General features: G+C 47.6%; 1 protein-coding gene across 3 annotated transcripts in view; it reads right to left on the bottom strand.

Moving 5' to 3' along the window:
* Positions 1 to 236: 236 nt before the first annotated feature.
* ITSN2 (intersectin 2) overlaps positions 237 to 10,674 on the bottom strand; it is a 160,345-nt gene continuing 149,907 nt past the window's right edge. For all 3 annotated transcript variants that reach the window (XM_065890742.1, XM_065890743.1, XM_065890741.1), the window contains 8 exons: positions 8,093 to 8,191; positions 6,293 to 6,460; positions 5,681 to 5,896; positions 4,984 to 5,105; positions 4,173 to 4,255; positions 1,527 to 1,610; positions 908 to 1,081; positions 237 to 394 (listed from right to left, as the gene is read on the bottom strand). In XM_065890742.1, coding sequence (XP_065746814.1) covers positions 237 to 394; positions 908 to 1,081; positions 1,527 to 1,610; positions 4,173 to 4,255; positions 4,984 to 5,105; positions 5,681 to 5,896; positions 6,293 to 6,460; positions 8,093 to 8,191 — 1,104 coding nt within the window. The remainder of the gene's footprint in view (positions 395 to 907; positions 1,082 to 1,526; positions 1,611 to 4,172; positions 4,256 to 4,983; positions 5,106 to 5,680; positions 5,897 to 6,292; positions 6,461 to 8,092; positions 8,192 to 10,674) is intronic.

Below are 10,674 nucleotides of genomic sequence, written 5' to 3'. Positions count from 1 at the left end.
CATCTAAACACAGCCGAACATGTTAACACTAATACAAGGCACTGTGCTATGGGGTTTGGTTTATTTATAGGGAAGGTCATGTTTGCATAGATTGCTAGCGATTTCGTGTGCGATAAAATAGAGGCCCCAGCATGCGTGGCCTTGTGCTGGATGAAGCGGCGCGACGCTCCGCCAGCTCAGGGGCAGCACCGGCTCTCTTCTCCAGCCCCAGCCTAGTGGGCAGGTCCCTAAGGCCCCTACAGGAGAGTTTTTTGCTCAAAAAGCTGCAGGTCAAAGCGGACCCAGACCTCCCCGGTGGGGACCTCATGCAGCAGCAGTCGGCGGGTTGTAGGGCCTTTGCTTTCCTGTTCTGTTCGAATTTTTGCCACTGGAACTTCAGTGCGACCCAGGAAATCTGGTGAATAGACAAGTGAGAGTCAAAAGTCTTCTTTAAAAAACTGTTAAAAAACTATCACAGAAGGAGTGTCTGAAACAGGATTCATAGAACTTTCAAATTCAAAACAAGTAACTTCTTTTGGTTAATGGCTGTTGGATACTGTGAATGGATGGATGCATGCAGAACAAGGGATTTGTGTGAGGGAAACTCAAACTGCTGGGAATCCAAGCCTCTTTGGTCAGGGAATGGCTCACCCATTCAGTAGGTGCCAGGAGCACAGCGTTTCCATTAGGTAAGCAGGGGTGACTGGGGTCAAAGACCTGAAACACACCTGAGGCCACCCCCCCTCTCCTCTGAGAAGGTATCCCCCCTGCAGCCACTGAGAGGTGCTGAGGACCATGGCCTGTGTCACTGCCCTTAGGTGTCTTGGGGTGAAAACAAGGCTGAGCACCCGGCTTCCAGACCCCAGATCCTAGAGTATGGGGGGAAAACTTCATATCCCCGCCCCCACCCCCCGGAGTTATACTTTACCATCTGGTGAAAACTGGTCTCTGTCGAACATGGTAAGACACAGCACATCCTGATAAAGATCCTTAATAAAGAACTGGCAGTTAAAATTCCACTTGGGATTTAGTGTGTCCTGAAGGGTTCTGGTGGTGTAGCTCTGGGAGCCCATGCTGATTTCACAGTATGGATTGCTCTTTCCTGAACAAAAACAAACCAATATACATGTGGCATGTGACAATAGGGCCTTCTTCGAGCAGAAGCAGGATCTACACAGATGTGTCTCTATAGACCATGGCCGCAGGGGTCACTGCCTGAGGGTCTGCATCTGCCTTGTGGTCTCTGTTCCCAGTGCTGACAGCATCATAAACCTGGGGAGGGACTGTGTGGGCTCGAATGCCAGGGCTGCTCCCCATGAGCATGTGTCAGTGCAGCTTGCTTCCTGCTTTCTCCACTCAGAAGCACTGAGGAAGGAGGCATCGGTATTTATTGGGAAACTAGAGTGATAATAATTTTGGTCCAATAACCATTTCAGTGGCACTGGAAACACTGACTTTTAAAAAGTGTCCCGTTATTCAATGTTCAGAAGAGTCATCAGCAAAGAGCAGGGTAGTTACCACACCAGTTGAAGGAAAGAAGCATTTACCATTTGGTTTACAGGCTTTTAGTTCTGTAGCTTCAATGACGTGCACCATCAGACGCCCGATGCCTGAAGACTTTTGAGAGCGAGCTACAAAAGAGGAAGACCAGTGATGTTAGTTTCTCCTCTGAGAATGCAGACAGCAGAGCGATGACGCTAAGCTGTAGATACTCAGTCTTGTCTTTCTGACCAACCCCAGCACTCCCCAGCCTCACGTGCCACTGCACTGGGCCTGGCAGCATCTGGCTGCTCTGTGACTTTGCCCAGGCTGTGTCACCTGCTAGGGTACCTCGCCACCATCTCTGCCCATCAGCATCCTACACACCCTTCAACATGCAGGTCCAATCTCACCTCCTGGATCCCTTCCCTCCTCTGTGCATCCCACACACAGCCTGCTGGGTCTGAACTTCTGTGTCAGTCCATCCCCTCTGTCAGGAGGGGCCATGGCAGAGCACAGACTGTTTATTCATCCTTGTATTAACCCCTCAACTGCCTAGCAGGCAGTAATAGTAACAACATCACCATACGTCATATTCATTCAGCACTTAAAAGCAGCTAACATTCATTGGATACTTACTTTGTGTTAGGCATGTGATCGACTTCGACATAAGTTATAATACTTAAACTGCACGTTTACAACGTAGCTCTTTATAACTGCCATTGTCATATATGAGAAAACTGAGTCTTAGAAATGACTATAACGTGCTTATGTCACAGAGCTTCTAAAACGGCAAGGTCAAAAACACATCAGATACCAAAGTCCACTTTCTTTTTTTAGAACTTATTTTTAATTATTTTTTTTGGCTGTGCTGCGTGGCATGTGGGATCTTAGTTCCCCAACCAGGGATTGAACCCGTGCCCCCTGCAGTGCAAGTGGACTGGACCACCAGGGAAGTCCTCAAAGTCTACTTTCTTAACCACTCACCATAACTCCAATTACATGTAAACACTTTAGCTTATAAACTTTTACTTAAGACCTTATTTAAGGAGGTACTCAGAAACACTTAATATGGAGAGAAATGAGTTAGTGAACTCAGATTATCTTGGTAACTATAAAGTTAAGCAGGGTTTGCCCTTAGGGGTTTAAAAACTAACAAAAGCTGCTTGGTGAGCTACCGACTTTTCAAAGCTCAGGGCAAGTAGAACCTTCTCTGTGAGAAGTGGCCCACCCCTCCTATGTGCCCACCGGCCCAGCAGGCACTGGCATTCAGTTCCCCTTGAAGGCAGGGCTGGGCCATATTCATTTTGTGGGCCCAGTTAAGCCTAGCACAGGGCCTGGCACAGAGTTAAGTAATAAAGGTCTAAAGAATGGAACACGTGGAAAGTGCATAACGATATGTACAGATAAAGGTGTAAAGAAAAACTTCGATTTATCTTCGACCAATTAAGAGATCATTATATGCTTTCTGAAAAGATTCAATCATTGATTTTTCAATAACATGCCTTTAAAGTACCATTAAAATAAGATTCAATTAGCAAAAGCCAATTTACCTATACCTTTCAGGAGTATATAACAAAATAAGGGAAACCTGAATAAAAAAACATAAAGAGCTGCAACTCCAGCAGCCAGGAACCTAAGTGGGAGGACTGGTCAGGGAGGGGCCTCGTGCCATAGCCTGGTGGGAGACTGGAGGTTCTTAATAGGGCTGTGCCACCAGGAGAGGACAGGGCTATGCAAATGGGGAAGAGAACCATGGAGAGAATATATGCGGGACTGCAACTGTCTAGAGATGCGGGGGGATGGGGATGGTCAGAGAGCACATTTCCAGTGTGCGCCCAAGGACAATACTACCGTCCACTGAGATTCTCGGGAGGAGCTACTTCTGGAAGGAGGTTAATCCAACAGGAGGAGTGGTGCAGGTGTTTCTGGAGAGCAGGGGCTGCAGGGACAGCAGGCCAGCCGTTACCACTGAAGTTGAGGTGACATGAGGGAGGGAGGCTCAGAACTCTTGGGGTAGGGTGGGAGGAAGCAGAGCTAGGAAGGAGATGATGAAAGAAGATCTGATGGTACAAGGACCCTCAGGGGTGTCATGGGGTCCGGGGGAGGGAGGGGCCTCAATTTCCTGCTGTTGGGGAAAGCGAGCCAAGTTGTTGGGGGTGGTTACTGACGTCGTGTGAGCAAGCCATTCGCACAGAGTGATGGGACAGCAAGCGGAGTGAAAGGCTCTGAGTGTAGGGTCCCGGACCCAGTGCTGGGAGGAGGCTGGCTGGACCTGGAGGAGGGGTGGGGTAGAGGCTGGGTGGGGGAGGAGCTGAGGGGAAACGGGCTGTAGAAGTGAAGTTTGATGGAGCAAAATGGACCAAGCAGAGGCAGAGGCAGGGCTGGTTATGCAAAGGACAGACCCCTCTTCCTGGAAACAGGAGTGGAGTGTGTGTGGGGAGGAGGGACAGAGACCTTGCCACAGAGAGAAGCGAGGTCCCAGGGCTCGCACTGGATGACCCCCGTCTATGTAGGGGACAGTATGGGGGGGGCTCAGGGAGGCCCCCAGGAGGTTTGAAACAGCTCGCTCGCGGCAAGTCTGGTCTTTCAGGCTGTCCCCGTTTATCCCCTCACTGCAGAAGCAGCAGCCTGTGCCCTGAAGCTGGGACCCCGCCCAGTGCCCAGGGCCCCCTGGTGGCTGGTTCCAACCCTCCCAGGCACCCCCCGACTACCTTGATAAGCCTTCTCCCGTTTCTTCTTTTCAGTGTCGATGTACTGCTCAGATGCCGCCTTGATCTTCTGGACCCAGGCCGTCCTGGAGGAGGAGCAGAGAGTGCCATCGGGCAGACTTCGCACACGTCTCACAGCTCCACCAGGAGCCCCAGAGCTCTGTGCTCGCTAACCTTGGCTTTGAGAAGTTCCCAATCATAGACTTCACAGTAATTCAACTGAAGGACTTGTTTGCTAATTGAGGATCGAGCTGAGAATTTCTAGAAAGTTCTTGACAGCACCAAGCACTTGTCAGGTGCTGGGCGCACAGAGATGGAAGATGCGATGGCAGCTCAGCACGACAAATGACAGGTTCTATTGCAGAGAACTGTGCACACAGCGGAGGAGGAGCTACACCCAGAGGACAGAGGACGCGTAGCTGGCCAGGCAGGGAGGGAGGAAGGCACCCATGCAGAGGGCAGTGGGGGAGGGCAGACAATCCGGCGGGAGTGCAGGGATGGGACTGAGACCCAGAGGCACAGGACGGCCTCAGAGAGCAGGCGAAGGAGCACAGACTGTCCCTGAGGGATTGCAGTAGGAAGGGAGGTGTTGGCTCTCCCACTTCAGAAGATCCCGAGGAGAGGCTGGAAGCAGGGAAGTGTGTTAGAGGCATTTGCGGTAACCTGGCACGTCTGAACCAAGGTCTGCCAGTGGGACTGTGGTGGAGGGGGATTTAGTAGGGCGTTAGCATGGGCTGGAGGTGGGTTTATGGCGGAGGGAGAGGTCAGGCTTTCTCCTAGGCCTCAAGGCAGGTCACACGTGGTCAGGACTGACCTCTCATTAATGTTGTCTGTTCGGAGGGTGTAGACCCGGTCAATGTGAGAAATGTGGAAGACAGGCTCATCGCTGGAAGGGTCTGTGGGCAGTTTCACCAAGGCTTCATTCAGGAAAATGGGCTGAAAGAATTAGGGCCAAAACACAGGCTGTGAAATGGGTCAGAACACTCCACCCACCTACGTCCAGAATTGTCTGTTCTGAAGAGCCTTGTTGAGAAGTAGAGGGGTCTAGCTTCCAGAGTCCTTTACTTAGGAGAAAAGAAACTGCCTCTGTTTCATGAAAGTAAATATCTAGGGTAGATGAGATGTTACTAAAGTGGGGACAGGAGCACCGAGTGTCTTTGACAGCTCACGTGACAGGGTCTCTCCTCCAGGCACTGACACTTGACCCTTCCCGTCAGCCTTGGTTTTATGGAGAGACCCGATGCTGAATGTGGACGGAGGTGGGATCTGTTTGCTGCGAAGGAAGCTGGAATCCATAGCTGGAATCCAGCTGGTGGCTGTCAGAGGGCAGTGAAGGCCCAGCCACACTAGGCTTCTTCCCTGGGAAGTGACAAAGGAAGCGTGAGCCGTCTGGAGGCAGGTGGAGAGAGTCCCATGAGGACAGGAAAGGCTCAGGCTGGGAAGGAGGTCCTTAAAGTAAAGGAAACACCTCGTTGTGCTCTTGATGCTACTGCCAGGAACGTGACACTTACCATTTTATACATTTTGAATTGAGCGTTGGACTTAGAGCTGAAAAGTTTCTCGGAGCCTGAGGAAACAGCAAACTGCTTGACCATGTAGGTGAGAAGCAGGAAGTCATTGAAGAGGAACCCGTGCAGCTCCTTGTTGCTCTTGGTCTTGTACAGCTTTCCGCTGTGCAGGAGCTTGCGGGGTCCCAGGCAGTTGGTGAGGGAGTTGAAAACAAGTTGCTTAAAGAGAAAGAAGCTCACTTTGTAACTCCCAGCACCCCTGGCGAGGCCAGCGCCCTGGACCTGAGGGAGGTGCGGTAGACCTTCTAGGTGGGAATGTGGCTGTAATCATTCACTTTTACACAGAAGATCCTTACATTTATTTCTCTTCAAAGTTCAAACTGGCACAGTGAAAATAATTACTTACAAAACCACAGAATACTGATTCTCCTGGCTGAATTCAAAGAACTCAAAACATCTCTCTTTATGAGAAAGGAAGATGACAACCCAAGAATGGGCAGGATGGTGAGTCTGCATGGGCTGAGGCACAGACTGTCTACACCAGGGGAAGGCACGAACCTGGTTCCCCACCCAGAGCCTGCCTGGCGGCACCCAGCTCAGCCCCACAGGCCTCACCTCCGCGAGACCTTCACACTGCACGTGAGTCTGGATCCACTCCAGTCGGTCTGAATTTTCCTTCTCCCGAACTCCTTCATTAACTTGCGAGCAGAGCTCCTCTGCCCGCTCCAGGGCCAGCTTCAGAGAGGAGTGGTCTACGTGATTTTCTGGGGTGTTCTCCAGAATCTGGAAGAGAGGGGGCTGTGTCATGTGGGATGTCTTACGTCTTCCACCTGCCCTGCCAGCTGGGTGCTGGGCGCTGGAAATACAATAGTGGGCGAGACAGTCGTTTACCCTTGAGAGGCTCAGGGCCCCCGAGTACTCGGGGAGACAGGTGACTCAGTGACAAGAGGGTGGGCCAAGCGCTACATGGACCAAGTGCCCTGTGGGTCTCTGGTGGCCCTCTAGCTGGGTCTGGGGATAGGCTGTATGTGTAAGGGTGTGTCCCCACTTCCCCCAGTAACAAGCCATGTGCCTTTAGGGTGAACCCTCCAGTATAAACTGGCTGCGCCTTTGGTAAGCATGTTAACTTGCTGAATAGCAACATTTCATTATATTTTTGGGGTCACTGATCCTTCTGAGAAATCTGCTGAAAGCAATGAATCCCCTGCCATGGAAAAAACACAATAAAACCATGTTGTCAGCATGTAGGAAAATGCATTCATTTCACTGGGAAGTGACTTCACGCTGATGTTCCAAAGGTAAAGGGATAGAGAAGGCAAATATGTGTGGTCCCTCTGGAAATCAGCAGGCCCATCAGTAGACGACTCCTGTGCTTCATTTGTAGTTCCAAAATACGAAAAAGCTCTGAAAGCCTAAAGCTGTTTTCATTACTCATTTAGTGGCAAAACTTGACCTAAACTGAAGAGATGAACTTTTTACGTCTACTAATAGTGATTATTCATGAATTTCTCTGTAGGACCATTAATGTGTTGCTTATCGGTGCTGCCCAGGCTTGTTGGGGTGTCATGTAATATACAGCATTTGAATTACAGTCTGAATTCTGAAACACATCTGGCCCCAAATATTTCAGGTAAGGGACTGTGGATTAATGTATATTAACGGGTCCATTTGGTATCAGAACTGTGACATTAACTCTGTAACATAAGGTCTATATTGAGTTAACATGGCTTACAGACCAGAGATCAAGGCATAATCAATAAAAGCAACGGTCTTATATTATTTCTACTGTTTTTCTTTGTAAGATGATTAAAATTACCGCAATGATTACCTGTGGAATAATCCTTTGAAAGTCTGCCTTCTCCTTAGAAGGCGTACCAGCTCGAGAGGCCAACATTGTTTGTGTCAAAAAGATGAATGGAATTTTAGAGGGACTGTGTAGTCAGCCAGCTGAGGTAGGATACAGCCAGGGGACGATGATGAGCTGTCTAGGACACTGAGTTGGAGACTGCTGGGACGTCTAGGTTACATATTCAGTTGGTAGATGAATTCAGATCTCAGCAGGAAGACTGGACCCCAAGGTCATACTAACTGTGGACTCTTTCCACAGCTGGAGAACTAGAGGGCGCTGCCCTGCCTAGACAACATATCATGACCCCGAGAGGCCAGGGAGCTTTCTGGGAAGGGGGAGGACAGGTAACCCAAATGACCATGGATACCTCTTTTATTTGCCCATTTCAAGGATTTATCCCTTCAGACTGCATGTGTGTCCACGGGCGTGTGCACGTACACACACACGGTGCCTGGTCCACCAGACAGTGGAGTCGGACCATGTGGTGGGTGGCTGGTGTATCTGGAGGCTCCCTATCAGCCTCTGTGAACCTCAAAGGGTCCTGCTTCTCCCAGCCGGGCACTTACACTTCTGATGAGGAGGGGGTAGCGGGTGATCCTCTGCATGGGCTTCAGCAGGAAGCTGGAAAGGGGCATTCCTTTACATCGAGGGTCAGATGCCAGCCTCTACAAAATAATTGAGAGGCTTGTGAGGAAATCGTAGCCTGAGGAAAACAAGGAAACACTGGCTATTCTCCTGACTTTGACCACCTTTTAGATTTCTAACTTCTTTTAAAAACTCAGGATCCAAAATGATACGTATCAGGTTAACAGCAAGAATATCCCACTTCATGCGCCAAAGCCAGTGGATGCTTTCAGTTCTTTAGGTGCATCTGACAGCCTGTGCAATCCCTCCCTCCCATTGCTTCCGGAACCAGACTGTCTTCCCAGCCCACTGACCCTCTCAGTCTTCCTCACTCCTTTCCTCTCCTCTGCCCAAGATCCCACACGACTGAGCCCCACAGTGTGACCAGACCAGCTGTGGAGCTCTACACTTGCCAAATTACTCTCCGTCTCACCTGGATGTCCCAAAGGCACCTCAATACCACAGCATACCCCCAAGTGAAGTCCTCGTCTTCCCTCATAAAAGCATCCTCTTCTACCCCTATTCCTATCAGAGTTGGTAGCACCATTCTTGACCCACTCACCTTCCCCCACACATACCTAGGAGTTACCACTGATGCCAGTCTGTCTTCTAAGTAGCTCTTGATCTCCCCCATCTCTGCCTGCTCATCACCCTGCTTCATTCATAACAATACATTTACTGAGCACCTGCTATGAGCCAGGCTCACAATGTCCCTTCTGCTCTTCCTTCACTTGGCTAATTCATATTCATCTCTGAAGACTCAGATTAGCCTCCTTCAGTCCAGGCTCTCCCCTTCTTCACGCCTCCCCTCCTTTTCAGTGATCCTTCTCAAGCCCCCAAGGCTTCCTTTATCATCGTGCCACATCTGGACTGGGTAACACAGGTAGAGGCATCACATATGAGGTGTCTCTATAACTCCCACCCAGACTGTTAACTCCAGGATGCCTAGGACCACATTTATTTGCTTCTACTCCTAGGACTAGTACAGGACCTAACAGAGTAGCTAGTACTCTAGTATGATCATTTTAATGACTGAAAAATAACACATTTACTATAATTTACCTGATCATTTCCCACTACGGGATATTAAAATTACCCCCTCCTTTTGTTTTTGGATATATATATATATATATATATATATATATATATATATATATGTTTCTAAGATAAGCATCTTCATGGTATTTATTTCTATATTTTCTGAGTCTTTTTAAAAAGTAACATTCTAGAACACAGCTTGTTAGATCTGCTTTTTAATGTAAGCAACACCATGCCTTTCATTATGAGACTAAACACTTCTTATTTTTGCTATTGTTACAGTTGTGGTGACACTGACGTCCTATTTACATCCTATTTTTTAAATTCCTATTTTTATTACTATTTGAAAAAATTTTAAACCTTTTACTATGCTTTAAAAGGTAAATGTCCTATATTTAATTCTACTATTATTTTAAAATGTTCACCTATACTCATAATTCCACATTTATGTAGTTATTCTGATTAATGTTTGTTTCTGTGATCTTGGTTTCTTTCTATGTTTCTTCTAGTTCATTTCTAGGCAACACCTTGCCTCCCACCAACTGAAGGGTTCTGTCCTCAGTGCCTTATACTGAACCATTTTTACATCCCTGAGATCATCATAAGCTAAATAAATAAAATTAGCATTTATTGAATGCTTACTATGTGTTGGTCTCTGTGCTCAAGTACTTTAAAAGTATTATCTGATTATCTCCAGGTGAGAGATGAGGGGACTTTAAGGCACCAAATGTTAAGAAACTTGCCCTGGTCACACAGTGGACCATGATGGGGCTGGAATTTCAGCCCGAGCAGTCCAATTCTGAAGGCTGTCTTGTTCTGAGCATGAAACTGTGTTGCCTCTTGGAATTGATCCTATTTCGTTATGACAGACTCTTCTTTTCATGTAATGCTTAATTTTATTCACTGTTATTTTAATTAAGATTTTAACAACTATATTTATAAAAGATACTGGGTTGTAACTTTTTTTTTCATTTTTGTAATTAAACACAAATGGGCCTTGGCGTTAGAGTCACTTTTGTCTTATATAATGAATTAGGTAGGCTTTCTATTTTTTTCTGGGATCTGTAACAGTTTATATAAAATAGAATAATCTATTCCTTTATTGTTGTAAAGAATTCACCATTAAATCCATCAAGTGAAACTATGTCCTCTTTTGGGGTAGGTTACTCAGTTTTTTCCCTTGTTTAATATTATCTTCAGATTTTCTATTTTTCTTTAACTTTATCTTTATTGGAGTATAGTTAACTTTACAATGTTGTGTTAGTTTCTGCTGTATAACAAAGTGAATCAGCTATATGTATACACACATCCCCTTATATCCTCCCTCTTGTGTCTCCCTCCCACCCTCCCTATCCCACCCCCTAGGTGGTCACAAAGCACCAAGCTGATCTCCCTGTGCTATGCAGCTGCATCCCACTAGCTATCTATTTTACATGTGGTAGTGTATATATGTCCATGCCACTCTCTTTGTCCCAGCTTCCCCTTC

This window comes from Phocoena phocoena, chromosome 14, assembly GCF_963924675.1.
Source record: "Phocoena phocoena chromosome 14, mPhoPho1.1, whole genome shotgun sequence".
Lineage (NCBI taxonomy): Eukaryota > Metazoa > Chordata > Mammalia > Artiodactyla > Phocoenidae > Phocoena > Phocoena phocoena.
Note: the sequence above shows the minus strand (reverse complement) of the source record. Positions and strands in the feature narration are given on the sequence as shown.